The 23,395-nt window shown below is 36.2% G+C and overlaps 1 protein-coding gene and 1 pseudogene across 1 annotated transcript in view; one reads left to right on the forward strand and one right to left on the reverse strand.

The window, feature by feature from the left end:
- The window catches only part of LOC140791067 (probable glutathione peroxidase 5), a 34,482-nt gene extending 18,494 nt beyond the window's left edge, over positions 1–15,988 (reverse strand). Inside the window, exons 1-3 of the mRNA XM_073141446.1 lie at positions 15,684–15,988; positions 15,491–15,567; positions 14,801–14,862 (exon numbers count right to left, since the gene is read on the reverse strand). Coding sequence (XP_072997547.1) covers positions 14,801–14,862; positions 15,491–15,567; positions 15,684–15,740 — 196 coding nt within the window. The 5' untranslated portion in view covers positions 15,741–15,988. The remainder of the gene's footprint in view (positions 1–14,800; positions 14,863–15,490; positions 15,568–15,683) is intronic.
- On the forward strand, positions 6,963–9,147 carry LOC140790442 (uncharacterized; annotated as a pseudogene).
- Positions 15,989–23,395: the final 7,407 nt, after the last annotated feature.

Here is a 23,395-nt window from a genome sequence, read left to right on the forward strand (position 1 = left end):
ATTAACAAGCCTGCATTGTAATTCTATAATGCGCATAACAAGAATGACCATCAAACTTTTGCCTTCATATAGTTCCCATGCATATAAATACTAATAAATGAGTTTATCCTTCAATAATTTTGGAGAAAATTTCAGTAGTCTATTCTTCTTTCAGATTAAAGCAATTAGGAAAGCATCGAAGTGTCAAACACTCAAATAACTTGTGCCATAGACAACTGTTCATTATATAGAATGGACTTCAGTAATTCTTTAATGCATAGTGAAGGTGCTTACAGCCACAAAGAAACAAAAGATAGCTCCCATTATAGGACACACAAAATGGAACATACTTTTAATGTTATGTTCTCTTATGATTTTCCTCTGATACCAAATTAACAGCACTCAAGGAGGTTGAGCTCCTATTATGAATTGCCTAGTATAAGCATTGTTAGATAAGCCTCATTACTGATTGTTGATTTGTTGACTTCCACATCTTTAATTTGGATAGATTCCTAGCTGCTATTTGTTAAATTCATAATTATCATATTTGTTATGCCCAAATTATTAAATGTTAATATTTTATTTTAACTAATTAATGTATTTTAGTTATATGTAGACCTTTGATCAATTAAATCTCACTTAATCATTAAAAATGGTCAAATTTGGGCTCAAACTAGATATAAGCTTAGCCACTACTAACCAACTCAATCTACGTGTCATTTTCAAGTCATGCTTAAGTTAAACTAAGATCCACTAATCACTTACTTCCTTATCCAAATCAGAATGAGTTAAATTTCTTTTTTTTTATCGAGCAATAAATTTTCAGCAATCAAATCTCTATCTAATTGCATAATTTCAACAAGGAATCTTCATTAATGCAGCAGATTTTCAGCTCCAATTCATCAATAATTGCAGCAATAAATAAATTTCAAATTCCTATTTGAGCAGCAATTCCAGCCAAACAAATTACCCACCTAATGCAACAGATTTCTAGCATATTTCACACAGATTTTCACTAAATTGCATACACATTTTCAGCAGATTTCAAGCATAATCGCAGCAGAACATCTATTCTGATCATGTAGCACTTAAGTATTTTCTCTCTAAAAATGATGCTAAAGCCCATTTAATTCGTTAGATTCTGTTGCTACAAGAACTTGATCTTGAAATTATGGACAATAAAGATTCTAAAAATATTATCGCAGATCACTTATCTACGCTTATCCTAGAATCATCTTATGAATCCAAACCAATATCTAAATCTTTTCCTGACGAGCAGCTAATTTGTGCTTCTCGGCTACCATGGTATGCTGATATTGTCAACTATCTTGCTACTGGTCAAATGCCTCCGCATTGGACCAAGTAAGATAAGTCCAAATTTTTAGCTGAGGTCAAGTTCTTTTTCTGGGATGACCAGTACCTGTTTAAGAATTGCTCAGATCAAATCATTAGGAGATGTGTGTTTGATGATGATTTTCATAAAATCATCTCCTTTTGTCATGATCAAGCCTGTAGGGGTCATTTTAGCTCTAAAAAGATTGCTGCAAAAATTTTGCAATGTGTGTTTTATTGGCCCTCCATCTTTCGTGATGTATATGAGTATTGCAAAGTTTGTGAGAGATATCAAAAGCTAGGAAGTATTTCAAAGAGAAACATGATGCTGCTCAATTCGGTTTAAATTGTTGAAATTTTTGATGTCTGGCGTATAGATTTCATAGGACCATTTCCAAATTCTTTTGGTTATGAATATATTCTTATTGCTGTAGATTATGTTTCAAAATAGGTTGAAGTCATAGCTTGTAGAATGAATGATTACAAAGTAGTAATCAAGTTTTTGAAAGACAATGTTTTTGCTTGTTTTGGTATGCCGCGTGCCATTATAAGCTATGGGGGGAAACAGTTTTGCAATCAAGTTTTTAAAAGACATACAGTTAAATATTCTGCCTTGCATAAGGTTGTCACACCCTATCACCCCCAAACTAGCTGCCAGGTCGAGATATCTAATAAAGAGATCAAAAGAATTTTGGAGAAGACGGTTGACCCCACTAGGAAAGATTGGTCGTTAAGGCTTAGTGATGCACTGTGGGCATATCGGACTGCATTTAGAACTCCTATTGGAATGTTCCCATATCGAATTGTGTTTGGTAAGGCTTGTCACCTTCCTGTAGAGTTAGAACATCGAGCTTATTGGGCGATTAAGCAACTCAATTTTGATCTTGATAAGGCAAGTGCTCATAGGAAATTACAATTGAATGAGTTAGAAGAAATTAGAAATGATGCTTATGACTGTGCTAAAAGCTATAAGGATAAAATGAAACAATATCATGATAAACACATTTTGAGAAAATCATTTAGTCTTAGTCAGAAAGTCCTACTTTATAATTCGATCTTTTTCCTAGGAAATTGAGACGTCGATAGGCCCTTTTACTATATGCACTGTCTATCCTTATAGAGCTGTAGAGATTGAAAACCCTAAAAATGATGAGGTATATAAAGTGAATAGTCAAAGGCTTATACAACCTAGAAGTAGAAGAAGCACTTCTAGAAGATCCTAATTATCAAGGTTAATCTCTATATCTGCTAAAGATTGTTTTTGTACATTGTTATTTGACTTTTTATTATTATATGTATAGCATTTGACAGGAGGAAGCTTATATTATAAATTATCCTTCTCAAGTAAATTCTATCTTTTTCTTTGTGCTTTATTTTCTTACATTGAGGACAATGAGAATTAGTTTGGGGGTGGAATTTTATTTATTTATTTAATTTTTATTTTTTGGTCTTTAATTTTCAGTTACTTATAGTTATGTTTTATTTTTCACTATTTTTTGTGTTTTTGCTCCTTAGAATATGTAGTGGTATTTGGCAGAGTCAATTTGGTTAGAAAGCGAGGATCAAACACGAAGTGATGTTTTGATTAAGCGAAGCATAAATCTTATTTTCTTCATTCTATTTTTAGACACTTATTTTAAAAAAAACTAATGGGACATGTGTTTTAGTGATGCAATCCTCAGAATGTAGTCTTGTTACCTACCATTATGTTTATGAAATAAATGCGAGGATCAGTATAAAATATCTTGTATTCTTAGTAATTCTTGATCTATCATCATAGAGTTTCATGCTAATTATTCAGGAGAAATTTTCATATCACATGTAGGTTGAATGTATAATATGCTACTGATAAATATATCAAGTTGTTGATTGAAATGCAAAAATGTATAATATGCTACTGATAAATTTTCAGATCAGGAAATGTTTGCGCCAAAAGGCAGAGTTATCATCTCTAATTCATGGCTGCTAGTTGCATACCGCCTTTTTGGTTCGAGGGGTGCCTCATCTCACCTAGTGGCTAAATCCACCAGTAGAATCCTCGCTACAAGAACCATCTAAAAAGCAAGATAACACTAGCATTGCTCAACCATGAAATTCCAAATTATGTTAATGAGAAAATTAAGATCGTAATAAAGCATATTATACATATATACCCTAGTGTTCTAGTGTGATTTAGATCTAGATTTATCTCCTTGTGTTTAATTGCAGCATGCTTTTCTATTATGACTTTGGGAGAATGAATAGTTTCAATAAGGTTAGAGTGTATACTAATGCTAAATGAGAAGATAATTGGATACCTTGCCTAAATTTTTTAGATTGATTAACTGTAGCTATGTCCTCTTTGTGAAAATTTACTAATATTTACTGGTGTATATTCTTTATATGAGGTCTTGAGGGTAACTGCAAAGTTTGAGATTTGTTGATCTGAGTGGATGTAATTGTCAATATTTCTGGGTTGGTTTTGCTAAATGTTGTTATATAATCAATGAGGAGCAAATTTTAGGTGATTTTGTTGTTTTCTTTTCAATTTTTTTTTTAATTACTTGAGTCTTGTATTTTCTTTCTTTTGTTTTGTTTAATTGACTCAATAAATTTTGTGGGTAAATTCACTGCAAACCCATACGAGACACAACTCGTCCACTAGTGGAAGCTAGGGACTTAAAGGCTTGTTGCATATGCTAAATGCAATCGCGATGCCTGCAAAAGTGAGTTAGAATTATTTTTTTCTTCCCAAATTCTTCATTCTTCTGTTTTGCTCGAGGACTAGCAAAAATCTAGGTTTGGGGGTATTTGCTAAATTCATAATTATCATATTTGTTATGCCCAAATTATTAAACGTTAATATTTTATTTTAACTAATAAATTTATTTTAGTTATATGTAGACCTTTGATCAATTGAATCTAATTTAATTATTAAAAATGGTCAACTTTCAAGTCATGCTTAAGTCAAACCAAGATCCACTAATCACTATCTTCCTTATCTAAATCAAAATAAGTCAAAATTCCTTCTTTTTTTTATCGAGCAACAGATTTTCAGCAATAAGTCAAAACTATAAATTCCTTATCAAGTTGCATAATTTTAGCAAGGAATCTTCACCTAATGCAGCAAATTTTTAGTTCCAATTCAGCAAAAATTTCAGCAATAATTGCAGCAGTAAATAAATTTCAAATTCCTATTTGAGCAACAATTTCAGCCAAGTAAATTACCCACCTAATGCAGCAGATTTCTAATATATTTCATACAAATTTTCACCATATTGCATGCATATTTCTAGCAGATTTCAAGTATAATCACAGTACACTTCCAGCAAATTAGGAGCAGATTTTCATGCTCCAAGAAGTCTATAAATATAGAGGTTAAGAGCTAGAGAAAAATATCTTTTTTGGTGTACTTTCTGTTAAGTTTTTCTTTTGACGATTTATAGTTTAAATTTCAGCATTTAAACTTACAACTATTTCAATTCAATTGGCAACAATAAAGTGCTCACATTCGAAGAAATTTCAATCTTTGTAAGTTAGCAAAGTTCCTATTCTAATTTTCTTGTTTTTGGATTTGGATTTTGATGGTTTTTAAAAAAATATATTCTACAACTCTTTAGTGCTAAATCTCATGTTTATTTTTATTCAAATTGTGTTATCAACTACTAAAATGAATTTCTAATTTTCTTAAGGTTGAGGATGAAGCTTATTGAAAACATATTTCTTTTATTTTAAATCTTTTATGTGTTCTTAATTACTAAATAGGTTCTTCTTTTTTCTACTTTAAATTTGTTGTTTAGAATTTAGATATTAATTGTTTTTCTTAAAAAGGATACATCTAATGATCTAAAATTCTTACTCTATATTTTCCAAAAATGAAAGAACTTAATTTTTATGAAAATTGAATTGTTCATTCAAATATAATCTTTAAATCCACCGGTGATTGATTTCTTGGTGAATCGTAGAAAAAGAAGAGATTTATGTTATCTATAGAAATGTATTATGTACAAATGGATTTTAAGACCTTATTTCTCTCACACTTAATTAAAAAAAAATTTACAAAAAAATTTCTGTTTCTATAAATTTCCTAAACCCATTTTCCAACTAGGTTAAAATAAGATTTTCAAACAAGTCCTCGTGGGATCGATACCTTGCTTGCTGATCTACTTCATAAATTTGTGCATTTGCGAGTGTTATTTAATTTGTCACAACACTATTCTATCTAGTATTGTTGTCTCCTCATATATATTATATTCCTGGAACTGCTAACAATTAAAACCTCATTGAAAGATAAAGTGTAAGTCTTCTTTTAGATCTCCATCAAGAGAAAGATGTTTTGGATGCTACAAGGAAAAGGAGATAATCATTTTGATAGAGTTGATATGCACAAGTAGTAGCAAAGCAAGAACAAGAATCTAATACATGCTATGAGAGAACTTTACGAGTAGGTTTCCATGTTTGATGGGGATATCGAACAAGCAACTAGAGGCTAATCAAGATGAGACGATACTGATGATGTACCATAGTGGTGTAACATGCATTAGTCACTTATGTTGTTGCTAACAAGGTTCAAAAAATGAGATCAGGATCGGAATCGGCATTTCAAAAAAATGTTACATATCAACCAGATCAGCCATATCGATCGTCTAGACTGGATCAGACATTTTTTATTTATGTAGATTCTAAATATTATTTAAAAACTCTGAAGCACGGACACGCGTCGAACACGTGTGGAGAGTTTCCCAAAAAGAAAAAAAAAAAATCGGACACGGTTGGGACACGGGCGGTATTTTAGGTATTGTTTAACGGGTCGGGTCGGGTTCGATTAAATGTTATTAACCCGCATCCAAACCCGATAATAAAACCTTACCTTCACTATTGAGCGACGGAATCATTCGATTCGATCGAAGCCCTAAAACCCTTGAGCAGCTGCCGAGCGACGATCCGAGGCGCGACGGGCTGCTAAGCGAGTGCGACGGCCGACAGAGTGAGTGCGGCGAGCTGAGCACGGCGAGGACGCAAGTTCTTCTCTCTCCCTGTCTCTATCTCTGTCTCTCTCTCTCTCCGTCTCTTCCTCCCTCCCTCCTTCCATGCCCTCCCTGTCTCTGTCTCTCTCTCCCTATATCTTCCTCCCTCCCTCTCTCTCTCACATTCTCTCTCTCTCTCTCTCTCTCTCTCTCTCTCTCTCTATCTCTCTATCTCTCCCTCCCTCCCTGTCTCTCTCCCTGTATCTTCCTCCCTCCCTCCCTCTCATTCTCTGTCTCTTCCTCTCTCTCTCTCTCTCTCTCGCCGTCTCACTCTCTCTCCGTCTCTTTCTCTCTCGCTGTCTCACTCTCACACTATCTCTCTCTCTCTGTCTCTTCCTCCCTCCCTCTCTCTTATTATCTCTCTCCGTCTCTCTCTTCCTCCCTCTCTTTCTCTCATTCTCTCTCTGTCTCACTGTCTCTCTCTCTCTCATTCTCTCTCGATGTCTCTGTTATTAAATTATTAAATTATATTAAAGCTTCTTTAATCTCTGTCTATTAAATTGTTAATCTGCTAATACATATCTCTTTACTAATGTAGTTTTATTACGGTTGAAGAAAAATGAATACTGAAAATAATTCTGATTCTAGTCAAAATACTGCATTTCTGTGGATGATAATGCTCCCTTGTGGAGATATGTTACTAAGATGGAGAAATTGGGAGAAGGTGGAGGAAATCATAATTTTAGATGCAATTATTGTCAACAAGTCTACAAGGGATCATATTATAGAGTAAAGGCTCATTTGCTGAAAATTAGTGGGCATGGAATTAGAGGTTGTCCAAAAGTGAGTAGTGAACATGTTATGGAAATGAAAAGGGTTGTTGATATTGCCGAGTTGAGAATTAAAAATTCGATGCCTAAACAAATTCCTTTGCCAAAATTTGGACAAGCGGCATCTTCTAGTAGCTCAGTTGGGGGTGTAGGTTTTGATATGGGAGGAACATCAAGAAAAAAAAGAGCAACAGGAATGACACCTATTGAGAAGTCATTTAATTATGGTGCTCGCAATCAATTATATTGTGAGATTGCAAGAATGTTTTATTCAGCTGGGTTGCCTTTTCATCTGGTAAGAAACCCTTACTATTTTAGAGCCTTTCAATTTGCAGCAAATAATAATATTTCTGGATTTGTGCCCCCTGGCTACAATATGTTGAGAACTACACTACTTCAACAAGAGCGAGCAAATATTGAAATGTTGTTAAACCCTATTAGAAGCACATGGGGAGAGAAAGGCTGAGTATTGTATGTGATGGTTGGACTGATGCACAGAGGAGACCGCTTATAAATTTTTTAGCGGTGACTGAGAGTGGGGCCTATGTTCTTGAGAGCTGTGAATTGTGAAGGAGAATATAAAGACAAATTTTTTATCTCTAATTTGATCATTAAAATCATTGAAGAGGTTGGACCTCATAATGTAGTCCAAGTGGTTACAGATAATGCACCTGTTTGTAAGGCAGCAGGGATGCTTCTTGAAGCAAGGTTTTCTCATATTTTTTGGACTTCATGTGTAGTTCACACTCTCAACCTAGCTTTGAAGAACATATGTGCAGCAAAAAACACTGAGGCAAATGAGATTGTGTTTGATGAGTGTAGCTGGATTTCAGTAATTGCAGGGGATGTAATGTGCATAAAAAATTTCATCATGCAGCATTCAATGAGGTTGCCTATTTTTAATGAATTTGTCAACTTAAAATTGCTTGCTATTGCGGAGACTCGCTTTGCTTCAGTGATTATAATGTTGAAAAGAATTAGAAAGATCAAGAAGGGTCTTCAATCAATGGTAATCAGTATAAATGGAGTTCTTATAAGGAAGATGATATTGGCAAAGCACAGTTTGTCAAAGATAAAGTCCTTGATGACATTTGGTGGGATAAAATTGAATATATACTTGCTTTCACAGAGCCTATATACAATATGCTACGGGTTGCAGACACAGATAAATCATGCTTACATTTGATATATGAAATGTGGGATACAATGATTGAAAAGGTGAAGACAGTCATATTTATGCATGAAAATAAGAAAGAAGGCGAGGAATCTATTTTTTATTCAGTAGTGCACAAGATCCTAGTGGATAGATGGGACAAAAGCAATACACTATTACATTGCTTAGCACATTCTTTAAATCCAATGTTAATTTAATTTCTATAGTCCTCTTTCTTATGATTAAAAATTTTACTGTTCTTTCATTGCTATTGTTTACTATTGTTTACTAATTATATGATTATGTTAATAGGTATTATAGCTCATCATGGATTCAAGAGGATCCAAATCATGTACCACCGCATAAGGATTTGGAAATTTCTAATATGAGAAACAAATGCTTAAAAAGGTTATTTCCAAATGCAGAAGAACGAAAAATGGCATACCAAGAGTATACTAGTTTCTCTACATCAACCAAAAGTTTTGCTAAGTATGATTCAATAGCAGATAAAAATGAGTTTGATCCAAACATGTGGTGGGTTGCTCATGGTGCTTCTGCTCCTATTCTTCAGAATTTAGCACTTAAGTTACTTGGGCAACCTTGCTCTTCTTCAGATTGTGAGAGGAACTAGAGCACTTATTCTTTCATCCATTCATTGAAAAGGAACAAGATAACTCCACAAAGAGCTGAAGATTTAGTATATGTGCATACTAATCTTCGCCTTCTATCAAGGAGGTCTCCAGATTATTTGAGAGAGGAGACCAAGATGTGGGATGTTGGAGGAGATTCTTATGATTCCTTTAATGGTGTAGGAATGTTAGAGTTTGCTGATCTCTCAATTGATGAACCGGATTTGGAGACTATAATGTTTGTTGATGAAGGCAATGAGGCAGTTGAAGATGAATGATCTACCTTATGTTGTTATTTTGTAACGATTGCTAATTTTTAAACTTTTGTGGAACTCAGTTACATGAACAGTAGGACATGTTTTACACTTTTGGGGCTTGTAATAATAATCTGATATCTTTTTAGAATTTTGTACGCTTTTGAATGTCTTTCAATTTTGTTATTATCTTTAAATTAGTTCTTACAGCTTGATGTGTACTTCTTAGTTCTTTGAATGATACTTTTTAGTTCTTATAGTTTGATGTATGTATTTAACACTATTAGATTGCAAATTTTTACTTTAGATGTATCAATTTTTTATTTTATTTATTTATTTATTTATTTCGCCGTGTCCTATGCCGTGCCCGTGTCCTATATTTTCAAAATTTGCCGTGTCGCCGTGTCCGTATCGTGTCGTGTCCATGTCCGTGTCCGTGTCCGTGTCCGTGTCCGTGTCCGTGTCCGTGTCCGTGCTTCATTGTTTAAAAATATAGAAAATTTCTAAATATTTAGAAAGAAATGACAAAAAATAAGAAAATAAAGAAAGAAAAAGTATGGTGCAATGAAAACAGAAAAGAAGATATTAGAAAGAGAGAGCGAATGAAAGAAAACCAAACAAAAGAAAGAAAAACTTTGGTACAGTAAAGAAGGAAAAAAAAAAGAGTGGAAAAAATGAAAAAAAAACTAAAAGAGAATCAAAGAAATAAATTAAAAATTTATATACCGAAGTTCATCGGAGTTAGATCTGTGTCGCCGGAGTTCACCAGAGAGAAAAAGATAAAGAAAAAAGTGAAAGAGAGAAAGAGAGCAAAATGAAAGAGTGAAAGAGAGAGTTTGGATCGAGCTCAGGATAGGCCGATCTTGGTAATCATGGTTGCTAGCAACACAATAGCAAGAAAGTCATACTGATATAATCTCAAAAGCATCCAACATGTATCTATTAAATATCTGAGAAGTATCCAAACAGTAATTTTATTTTTAAAATGATAGACACTTTAAGGAAGTATCCAATACATATCCCAAAGTATTTGATGTGTATGTATCCTATTCGATACAGTATCTGATATTGAAATGGTGAGTATGGAAAGTATCGGATAGTCAATTGGATATTATTATCGATATAAAGGAGATAGTGGAAACTAATCTAGCCATAAAAATTACTTTGCAAGAGCAGATTACCAACTTGTAGCATTTTTAGCTAGCATTCCGAAGGACAAGAGACAAAACAAGAAACTATTGCAGAGCTATTTGGTGGTTGCACCAGTAACTATTGAATTCTAATGGAAGTGAAGAACAAAAATTCAAATAAATGTCATAGGTATAAAGTAGTTCAAGCATATTCTTTCATCATTGGGAGCATCAATTCATGGCATCGAACACAATAGTCCTATAAGGCTATAATAAGTATCGATAGCATACATATATAAGATAAATATAAGGGGACTTTAATTATTACAAAGGAACTTTGCAAGTTTGCAAATTCTTATCGTGCGAAAGAAAAGGTTTTGGCATGATAAATTGCCATAACAAGATCATAGCAACTATCAATGACGAAAGGATTGTTTAGAAGAAGCCAATGGTTGTTGTCACCGCATTGTGTGCACTATATGTTAGTAACTTCAAAAAGAACTTTGGCAATACTACTTTTAAAAATTTTGTTTACTTTATGTTTTGGAAATCAAGTTTAAAGGTTTTGACTTTCAGATGTCACGGGATGTTGCATCAAAATGTGATGAAATGGCTTGACGAGATCCCAATGGAGAAATGGACTTTATCTTGCAATGGTGAACATTGTTACGGAGTCATGAGTACCAAGTTGTCGGAAGTGGTCAATAATTACCATGTGAGCGTTCAGTTCTTGCCAATAACTTTCATGCAAGTAACATTCTATCACACAATCTACTACTTATATGAGAGGAGAACCATTTCCCAACACACTTAGAAAAGCCATTTCATTTGTCTCGCTAATAAAGAGCATGTCTTGTTTTAGCTATGTTTCACCCATGTCTTTTTTATTAAGTGTTCTAATTTCATGTATATTTTTCTAGGATTGGTTGTATAGTATATTGATTTACTCTTCATTTTTCTACTCATTCCTAGAGTATCATCATGATTCTTTCCTCAATGAGGTCTAGAATGTTTGATTGACATTTGATTCTAAAGAATCTTTCCATAAATGGTCCTGCTGTTTGACCACATCTAGGCAAGGTGTTAGCAATCACAACAATAGGCACATTTCTTTAATTAGTCAAAACCTTACTGTATATAGAGTCAAGGTGACATTCTTGCCCATATAGTGTTTTTAGATATTGTTTGCATAAGCAGTTCAAATTTTAGTAGCTCTGATAATGCTGCTACCTGAGTCCATTTCATGGCAAAGTCATTCTTTTGTTTTTGTGGTCATTCAAAGATTAAGATGCAACTCAATCGGTGAAGCACAAACACGGACATGACACAATACAGACACGATGACATGGCAATTTTTTAAAAAATAAGACATGAACACGACATAGAACATGATAGAATAAAGAGATAATTTCCTTTTCACCCTCTGAACTATCACACATTTACACAATGACCCCCTAAAATTTTTTTGGGTACATAATAACCCCCTTAAATTATTAAAAACATCCAAAAGATGTCATGTGGTAATCACGTGACAATTTTACCCCTCATACATGTGCAAGTCACATGTAAGTCATGAGAAAATTTTAGGTCGACAAAAATACCCCTCCTCATCCTTTCCCTCCATAGCTGCTATCACTTATTCTTACCTAACCCACTGACATAGCCCAACGCCGTCGTCGCCTCCTCCACAGTCCACTGCCAGAGCTACCGCCTTCACGGCATCGACCACCGTCGCCTCCTCCGCAGCCCACTGTCGGTTGGGAGCGACGTGCTCGAGCTTGGATCCACCGTGCTCATCTTCCATAGCTCCAAGATCATAAGCAAGATCTGCATCCTCTTTGACTTCAACTCCGTCGAGGACCTCACTGGAGTTGGATCTTGGATCGGCACAGCTTTGGCAACTCCGCCGCCGTCTTCAGCCGATTAAGGCGAGATAGATCCACCCACTTCTCTAAGACCCGATGGCCATCGCAAGCAAAACCATGAAGGCCAACATCACCACCCGGAGGCCCCTTATCCTCCTCACCAGGCTCGACCTCATTAGCCGCAGGCCCCCAGCCTTCGCTGACCTGATCTGCCACCAGGCTAAAGGCAAGACCTCCTCCTTGTCGTTGTCAACCTCCAAGTCCCATCTCCACCAACCTCATCGGCTCCCGCATGAGAAGGCAGAGAAGGGAAGAACATGAGCGACGGTGACGATACACCCTTTGCTGAGGAAACAAGGAGAAGGCCAAGGGTCTCCTTGTTACCTTCTCCTAACCTCCGCCATCGGCCCCCAAATCACCTCCACCTCTACCAACATCGAGGCCGCGTCTGCGTCCACTTTGAGTTCATGCACAGTGAGGCCCACAGCACCGAGCTCGACCTCATCCCCCACAGGGACCCCCTTCACCAACAGGCCGCGGCTGGCTGCCCCCTATCGTGCTTCAAGCCTTGCTATCGTGGGTTGTCGACGAGATGGATGTGCTTGGAGAGGAGAGGAATGTGTTTAGAAATGGGATTAGGGCCGAAGACAATGAAGAAATTTAAAAAAAATAAAATATTTAATATTAGTTAAGCCACTTAATTATTCCATTATTATAAGTGGAGTGGTAATTTGGTCAATTTATTAATTTTGTCAACGACGTTAGGGGGCTGAGGTATTTTTTATAGTTTAGAGGGTCAGTGTGTATCAAAATAAATTCAATGGGTCATTGTGAAAATAGGTGATAGTTCAGGAGATGAAAAGAGAATAATCTCTAAAATAAATAAATAAGTAAATACTATATAAATATAATTATTGATAAATCTAAAACAAAATTTTGTAATCTAATGGTGTAAAATACACATATATCAATTAACAAGTGTCACTGTTTTATACTAATAAGTGTCAATTTTTTAAATTTCTTTCACTGGTTTAGACTAACAAGTGTCGCTATTTTTCAAATTCCTATCACTGTTTTAAACAGGTGTCCTAATACAAGTGGTAGAAGACCAAAATCCATTCATCAAGACAAGAAAAAACCCATTGGCCACATGTCAATAGTAAAAGAAAATGATCAAAGAAATTGGGGAAGAAAACGAAAAAAAAAAAAAAAACTCAGTGAGACCTATCTTAGCACCCACACAATATAGGGGAAAAAAACCATTGGCCACATACAAGGCTTGTGTCTTAGCACCCGCAGACTAGAGGGGAAGAAGCATTCCCTTTCCAACAAAACTAAGTGGCCATCTCCATCAAATGAAGGTTGAAGGATCATTCAATTCATAGGCCAACAGAGAAGACTCATCATCTTCTACATAGACATATAGAGGTACCGGAAGGGGGAGATCACACGTCATTGACTCATCTCCAGTCATGCATCGTCGGCTAGCGTAGCTCTCCGTTGCCAATCACACTGTGTCATCGAGTCATCAAAGGCAAGAACTCGGAAGAGAAGAATACGTAGGTAGGGTTTTTAGGTTTTATTTTAACGGGCTATTGGATCGGGTATTTTAAAATTTTAGAAAAAAAATGATGTGGCATGTCTTATCGGCATGTCCCGATGTGTCTAAAATAGATTTTATTTTATTTTTTTGACAACGGATACTTCGCGATGTGTCCAATAAGTTTTGGAGCCATGTCGCCAACATGTCAGTGTCCGACACGTGTCTAACACGGACAGCTCACCCAAACAAAGGGGTCGGTGCTTCATAGAACTCAATCAATAAATAAGTATTTTACCTTTAAATCTTGGATGTATGGTTTGTAATCATAGCTTAAATCATTATCATGTGTCTGACACGGACAGCTCACCCAAACAAAGGTGTCGGTGCTTCATAGAACTCAATCAATAAATAAGTATTTTACCTTTAAATCTTTGATGTATGGTTTGTAATCATAGCTTAAATCATTATCCCTTTCCCTAGATATTCCACATATCCTTTCTAGGGGATTCCTCTTGTTTTCCTTTACAAGTTGTATATCATTGTAAGTGACCCTTATGGAAGAATCACTTGATAAACACAAGCAAAAAGGAAGGTGCTTCTTTAAAAGTCAACCAATTATTCATGCCTAAGATGATTGGTATTATACCTTGAAAAAATAATCTTCCACACTAATTTGAGTCATTAATCGCCTAATCATTTATCCTCGTTTTCTTCCAACATAAGTAGACATTGCAAGCATCTTCTTTGATAGACCAAGATAAGGGAAGAGTGAAAGAATTAGTTGGCAATTGCTTATTTAATGTTAATTAATTCAATAGCAAGTAGTATATTGCGTCATATTTAGAAATAAGGTAGATATCCCCATTTATGAAGATATGCCGCATTTATGTAATTTCACAGATTGAAAAAGGAGACAACTTATTGTTCTGTTGCTCTTATGAAAACTTGGTGATAAGTTGATAACAATCTGACTCATAAACATCATGCTCACAGTACCTCTATGTCATTGTGATAATGCTATGTGCATCTCAAATAGTTACCATCATTAGAAAGAAACTATCAAACAGTAAACACAAACGACATTGGCATATCCATATATTGGAATCATAGAGGAAGCCAGAGAAGAACATATTGCTAACCTTTGCCCTTGTACTTGTTGTAGAGTTCTGTCAGTTCAGTGTAGTTTCTATCTGTAAACCCACTGTTACAAAATTCCACAGAAGAAGAAAAAGAAATGTTAGGAAAGAAGAGATACTTAAATTTCTGCCTTTCATAAAGTTTCAGAATATCACAAGTAACATTAACACTACAATCTTTTGAATATCATTTATCCTTGGAAAACTTATCTAAGGTGAACTGAAAAGACACTAAACACCACATCTACCTTGTATTGTTCATAATTGTCTCTTAAAATATTAGGCAGTCAAGATTGTCAGAGAAAAAGAAACAAAATGTCACCTTATTATTTAGCTAGTCTTCACGTTAGTTCCACAAGATATCTTGTCATTTATTAGGTCGTCAAATTTTAGTTTCTGTGTGGCATATCTTGATAGACCAACTGAGTTTCTAAGAGGAAAGATGATAAATGTTATTCTTCATCTCTTCACTGATATCTAATCTAGGTCCCTAAGCATATTTTTTACGATAGTCGAAAGCTTTTACTGCCAATTACGTAAATTTAAGCGCAAAGAACTCGAAGGAATCTACGGGAAATTAAGCAGGAAACCAAAAGACAATAATCATCGCAGACAATATTAGACAATTTACAATAGTATAAGGTAAATCTATAAAGGGAGGAAAAGACAATAGCAAGACAGAAGGAATAATACCATTTAGAAGCAACATTAACAACCAGAAGAACCTTTCCCTTGTATATTCCCAGATCAACTTCCTTACCGCTTGTATCCTGCCACAGGACACCAAAAGCAATAGTAAAATCTCAAAAACAAAAGGAGAAGACCTAAAAGAGACTCATATGAATCTGGAAAAAGAATTAAGAAATCCGGGGAAGAATTGCTTTACTTTCACGGCGAATTGATGGATGGAAGTCTCAGCGGGGGAGGATTGCGTCGCCCCCATTACTCTCTCCTCCCACCAAGGCAAGATCTGATATTTTAGCCTCTTTCGCCGCGACAGAATCGTCTTACTGCGGTATCACGAATTCACGATCAAGTCAACCAATAGCGATAATACGTTGCATCAGAATATCCGATCGTTTCTCGAGTTTGGATCCGGCAAGGATACCGGAGTCCAGGTTGGATGGATGCATAGAACGGATAACTTGAAAAGGAGATTTAGCCCGATTGTTTTGGGTTTGCGTCCGGGGTCAGGCACCTAGTAAGGGAGTTTTTCTAAGTTTCATATACCGAAATAGACCCATTTCAAATTTAATATAAAAAAAAGGTCTTGTTTTGCACGTCCATGTCAATAGAACACTAAATTGATCAGCCTTTTATATAACAGATAAATTGTTGATAAATTTAGTGTTTTTCTTATAGGTTAAGTCACCAATCTTGTTAGCATTTTTAATCCTAATAAGCCATCACACCATAAAATATTACTAAGACATAGACTCAATATATTAGATTTAATGTTATGAATCGGTCAGGATGGGTTCTAATCAATTAACCACTAACTTAGATTTGGCGCATGAGAAGGGCTAATTATTTTATGATTCCATTTGTTTTTTATTTGCTTTTGTTATTAGACCCTATGATAGGTGCAATTGTTATTTAGCCCATTTTGCTTACGTGTACGAGTCGGACTCAAGCCTATTTGAGTCGACTAGCTGAGTCAAATTAGATAGCCACCAAATTCACTTGTGATGTGCACCTAATCTTTAGATTTGATGTATTAGGATGTTGGTTTAAATTGATTAGACCTAAGCTATGATTAGCTAGGTTGATCAAGTTGATTAGGGAGCCACTATAAGAGATATGGTGCGCCCTTAATAGAGATCATCTTGGATTAATGAAATAATTTTGAGATCAATTTCTTCCTCCTTATTCAATTACCTCCATATCATAGTCGACCTAGCACCACTGAGGGCAGATCATTGCTGCCTACCTCCTCATTTGACTGACACCTCTCAACTCTAAGAGATGGCTGATCCTTCTATATATCCCTTTCTCTACTACCTACACCCTACATTCATATCGTCCACTATCGTGGTTAGGACTGGTGGTGGTGCCTGTGACGGTAATAGTGAAGGTTGTGGCTTGGTGAATGTGATACGATCACTTTGGTACTGCAGTTGGTGCTCAGGACAGATTTGGAACTGGAATTTTAGAGGGCAATGTGGACCGATCTAACCATCCAAAAGACCTAAAACTCTAGTAGGTTGTTTTTATGATGGAAGTCAGGATTTCAACACAATCAGAATCACAATGATAGGAGGTGTAGACCAAAAATTATGGTAGAAATAATTATCGAAGGTCAGAAGGTGACGGGATGGACATGGATAGTGTATAGTGGAATAATGGCTAGGGTTAGGGTTTTGGAAGGTGGTAGCAATAGTGGGGACGAACAAAAGGCTAGACAATGGAGAAGAGGGTGGACTAATCCTTGATAAGCAAGGGGGCACGGTTAGATTAAGGGAGGAAGAAAACGATGCCCAATAATGACTACGGTTGAAGAAATGAGATATTAGGAGGAGAAAAAGAGAAGAAAGAGATAGGAAGAAAAACGTCAATAATCTTCAATATATTCAATGAGGTAGTCTTCCACATATTTATAGGTTAACCTACCAACTAAAACAAACAAGAAATAATCCTAATACAATTCGTCCTCATCGTAGGGCATTCGAATGAGCACAAGGCCGTTCGAATACTCTGTAAAGATTAAAGTATAATCATCCACAAAGTGTATCTCAATCATCAATATAGTTGCTAAATGTATTAACATCTATCTAGACTTGGCACCCTCTAGCTTATAGAAACCACGTGAGGATAACTCGCAGCATATGCCGTAACGAACGACATGTGTCTAAATCTTTACTACGCACACAGACTAACAACCTCAAATGTAAGGCCATAGGATCGTGAATATACAAGTGATAAAATCATCTACCAAACGCATCCTAACCCTTGTACCCACTCGAGTATCCTCACGCTTTCTGTCAACTATCCCATAAAACAGATTTCATGCTTTCCTTCTAAATAACAGATTATATGCATTTTATCTAGTACTATAATAAATCATGCATATCCAAAATTTATGTGGTAAAGAAATCAAAAGAAATATATGATGTGATGCAATCTCTAATCATACATGTATCACATATACACATCGTCTATCACATGTATACTCATGTTAGAGATTATCTTGACATAAAGTCATAACAGTATAGTCATCTCTAATCATCTTTATGTATTAACAACATATTCATATCCAAGATCAGTCTAATCACATGAATGACAAAATAAGTTCAACTAAAATCAACTCTATTTAAGATCATTAAATCATGCTAGAAGCCAAAGCGGAATGCATATAGATATAAGTATAATATATCATAATATGGGAAAGCTCTCTAGGAGGAAAGACTACTCAATGTTTAATAGAAGATGCAACATATGTATCCCTCACGTCTATCGACCAAGCGTCAACTCATTGCTAGTGAACTTCACAGGGTCTCAAATAAGTAGCATGAAGTTAGTCGTTTATCCAATTAGAATCCATTCATATAAAATATGATGGTTTATTAGACTTTATTAATTAATTGAGTTTATATTATAAATATATAGTTATGATAACCTTTACATGTTGTCACTATAAATTATATTTATGTACTAAAGACTCTACTCACTAATTATATATTAGGCATACTATAAGGATCAAATAAATAATAATATAATAAATAGAGTCATGAGCAAAAGGCTCAGTGAATAGACCTTACCTCGAATCAGTAATGTCAAACAAAGAGTAAATTATGTATTAGATAATATGAATTAGAAAGAGTATCATGTCATGAATGAGTATATGAATGTGTCCTCAATAATACATAAATGAAATGTAGACAACATGTCATAACTGATAAAAGTATATAATCCTCGATAATAAATAAATAAATCACTATGTCATACTATCATCATAACTCTCTCTCAAATATAACACATGACGCATACTGACCATGACCATGCTATTGTATCAAATGCAACCATATATGATGTATATTGACCACTTGATAACCAGGTTAATCGATGATAATGAAATCATATGCATTTCTCAACATCTCAGTCATTAGTGTCATCTTTGTACTTTATCACACTAAACCATTGTACACAGTCAACACCCAATACCTAGTCTCAATATCATGCTCGAAGGCTCAGAGCATACTCTGCCACCCGCAAAGAGTATCTCAAATATAACTATACCCTATCACCCGCTAGGGTATCAATATCCATCCAGACTATGCTCTTTTAGCTAGCGAACGGCATGTGTCCGAATGTCTGCTGCGCACATAGAAAAACGACCTCGGACGTAAGGCCTTAGAATCGCAACTATGTTGAGCGATCAATCATCCACCAAGCGCAACCTAACCCTCGCGCCCACTCGGGTATCCTCACGCCCACTCGGGTATCCTCACGCTTTCTATCAACCATCGTATCAATCACATTTCATGTTTTCTTTCTAAATGACAGATCATATGCATATATCCAGTATGATAATAAGTCAATGCTTAACAAGAATTTAGATGGAACAGGAATCAAGAGAAAAATGATGCAATCTATCACATGCATACTCATGCTACCCATGCTAATCTATTACATGCGTACTCATGCTACAGATTAACTGAACATAAAATTATAATAGTATAGTCATCTCTAATCATCTCTATATATCATCATCATACTCATATCCAAGATCATCCTAATTACATGCATGATAAAATATGCTCGATTGTAATTATCTCTAGATAAAGTCATATAATTATGCCAGAGGCCAAAACATGCATGTACATAATATATAATATAACATAATTTGAGAAAATCATATAGGGAAAAAGACTACTCACATCTGATCAGAAGATACAAACCACGCATCACTCACATCCGACAACTGAGGGACAAATCGTCCTAATAGGATCCACGGGGTCTCACATAAGACGTTCGGGATCTGAAAATATTTAAGTAGCATGAAATTAGCTGTTCAGCTAATTAAAATATGTTCATGTAAAATATGATTATTTATTAAGATTTAGAATTTCTACTTATCTTTATAACTAGCTAGATTTTTAATTATAAATAAAAATATAAATATAGATAAAATCCTAATTATAATTAAAATGTGGTTCTCATTCTATCTTATTTAATTAGGAACTATGTAGTCATTACTTTATAAAATAATAAATAAATAATCCTAATATTTTCTTTGTTACAAAATAACAATATATAATAAATTATTAGAATTACTTAAAATGTATCTTATAAGAATATTAGTATATAAATCTGATAATTATAATTTACAAATCTATCTATTAATCTAATAGAGATATAAATAAATAAATATAAGTATTACCTATATTTATACTTAATTAATCATTAATTATACTAATTATAATTAATAATAATCATATTGAAGAATATATATTATTATTAAAATAATTAATGCCTAAATAATCTATTTACATTAATTAAGAAAGAAATACCTAAATAAATAACACAAATAAAATAGAATAAATAAAACACTACCACCAGTGCTGGGCCCAGCACAGTCTGCTACAATGCTGGGGGAAGAAGAAGAAGAAGAAATGAAGAAGAAAGAAGAAAGAAGAAATAAGAAGAGGAGGAGAAGAAGAGGAGAAAGAGTGGAGGCGACCGGGCTGGCGGGGAGGGGACTCGATCACTGCTGGCAAGCCAGCGGCCGGTCTCTTATTGGCGGCTCAGTTCCCGTGAACTTGAGAGAGTGAGAGAGAGAGAGAGAGAGAGAGAGAGAGAAAGAGAAGGGAGGAGAGGAGAGAGGAAAGAAGCTCACCTTGGCCATTGTGGCAACGACATCAGTAGTTGCGGTAACATCGAGAGAGAGAGAGAGAGAGGAGAGTGAGAGAGAGACTGAAAGTAAGAGAGAGGGAAGAGAAGAAAAATAGAGAGAGAGAGAGAGGCAGTGGGGGGCTGTTGGTGACGGTTGCGGGCCCCGTAGTACCCAACTGGCCCGACCTGTTTGGCCGGCCCAGTAGCTGGGTGCTCGTGGCGCGCCCAAAGCTAGCCACGGCGAGTGAGAAAAGTTCTCACCTGTTGGGCTTAGCTTGGGCACGAGGCCAGCCACAATGTGGCCAGTCGCGTCGTGCCCAAAAAGTTTTTTTAAAGATAGGTTGTTATAGGGTACCAGCTAATGGCCAGCCACTTGTTGACGACTCGGCTCCGGTGAGCACAAGCCCAATAGAAGAGAAGAGAGAGAGAGAGAGGGATAGAGAGAGAAATCAAAAGAAAAGGGAAGTAAGAGGCCTCATCGATAGTGACGGATCTAGGGGCCAAGGAGAGAGAAAGAGAGAGAGAGAGAGTAGAATAGAGAAATTTAGAGAGAGAGAAAGAGAGACAAAGGCGCTACAGTTGCGATAGCGTTGGCGATAGGCCCATCGGAACTAGATGGCCTGGCCTAGTTAGCCGAACGAGCGGTTGAGAGTGCATGGTACCCCAGCACATGCCATGAGAACATGGCACAATATGGCCACATCGTGCCATGCAACATTTTTTTTAGGGCAAGGTTGTTACAAATCGAGTACGACAGTTCCATGCCATTCTCAACAAAGTATGCCAAAAGACATTGTTGAAGGCGTACATGGAAGAGTTTGAGCGCATCTACAACTGTGATACACCATGGTCCGATCTCCACCAATGAAGCGCCTTCCTCTCGGTTCTTTGTGGCGATATCCAAGTCGACGTTAAGGCCCTACGGTGGACAACGCGCTACTTATGGAGGAAAACCACCACGAGTTAAGGTTGCACCAGTGAGCATCATGGACCGAGTGAGACAAGCCCCAAGCCAATCAATTGAGCGCAACTGCCGAGAATGCCGCAACTGAGTGGAGAATACCGATGACTACTACTGGACCGAGGGCTTTATTGAAGTGATATGATCCAGGACTAATCAGATCAAATCATGAAGACATTGGGCTCAATGGATCAAATTTATTTATCTTTTAACTAATTTATGTTTATCTCATATGTAAGCCCTTATGAAAAGTCTAGTTAAGTCATATAAGCCACCAAGGTAAGTTCAATTAACCCATGTAAGCCTCTAAGGTAAGTTTAATTAAGTCATGTAAGCCTCTAAGAAAAGTCCTAGATCGAGTCGTATAAGCATTAAGGGCTAAGTTCGAGTAGGACTCATTGTACCCGACCTCTATATATAGAAGGGCTGGACTTTATTCATCCAAGCATCCAAGCATCCAAGCATCCAAGCATCCAAGCATCCAAGCATTGAGAAATTATTTTATTCTCGAGTTTATCTTAGGAGTAAGAGTAAAATAATTTAGGAGTAGAAGTAAGTTAATCATAACTGTTTATTTAGGAGTAGATCTTAGTTAGAAACTTAAATTCTACCTCCAACCCATAGCCTCCATCACCTCCAATAGCCACCCTACCCTACGGCTGTCCACCACCACTCTTGGCTGTCTGCCACCCTCCAACGATCGCCGCAATATCAGATATATACCATTCTACCGTATTCTAACATTTCTCCACTATTTTAATTATATCTTTTCATCCAGGCATCCGATTAATGTAAAACTAGGGTCATTAGAACTCTAACTCATGAGGCTACCACCATTTAAATTTTCATAATTTTATTAGATCTGAATCGGTCGAGATCTTATTCGTAACATTGGTATCAGAGCTGACCCTCCGATCTTCATCCACTTTTTTAAGATATCTTCTAGTCTAGCCATCCAATCTGTCGAAAATTAGATTCATTGGAAAGACCTTTTCTAGGGCTACAACTTATCAAAATTTTATATTGGTCCAACTATCGTTATAAATTTCTATCCAGAAACTAATTTGAATTAGGTCAAGCCGGTTCGTATTGTAAAGTTCTCTAATGACGTAAATCATCCACTTAGATCCCCTGGATGCTCTCACACCTACTCAGGTGGAGGATTGATGCTCCAAGGGGCTATGCTTTCGTTGTGATGAGAAGTATGTGCCCGAACACCGCTGCTCACAACCGAGGGTGCACCATCTTGCTACTTGACAACCCAAAGGAAGAAGGAGATGACACGACTGTGGTGGAGAGTCTAGCGGAGGTGTATAGAGAGAAATGGAAGAATAGATAACAACAAGAGCTTCATTACACATGTACTTGAGCAAGGTTGCACCAAGGGCATTATGGGTATGGAATGATTAAGCGAGCCACGATTCAAATCTTGATAGACATGGGAGTACCCACAACTTCCAAGATAAAAGGCTCCTAGAGAAGGTCAGACTCAAAGTGGAATTGAGGGAGGACTTGATTGTAACGCCCCCGCCCGGCACGGCACGTGCACGCCCACACGCCCACACGGCACGCGCGGTGCACGCGATAGGTCGGGCAGGGCCCGTCCCACACAGATACTCTCCTGTGCACATATAATCATGACATCATCAAATAAAACCTGTTAACCTATCCATGATCACATAATCCATCACCAAATACATCATACTATCAACCAAATAAACTTGTTAACATATGAATATCCAAGTTCATAATAATATACACTAGACCACTACATAATCTGGCAGGGCCCACACAGGCCACAACAA

This window comes from Typha latifolia, chromosome 6 (genome assembly GCF_019914945.1).
Source record: "Typha latifolia isolate L0001 chromosome 6, TyphaL0001v2, whole genome shotgun sequence".
Classification (NCBI taxonomy): Eukaryota; Viridiplantae; Streptophyta; class Magnoliopsida; order Poales; family Typhaceae; genus Typha; species Typha latifolia.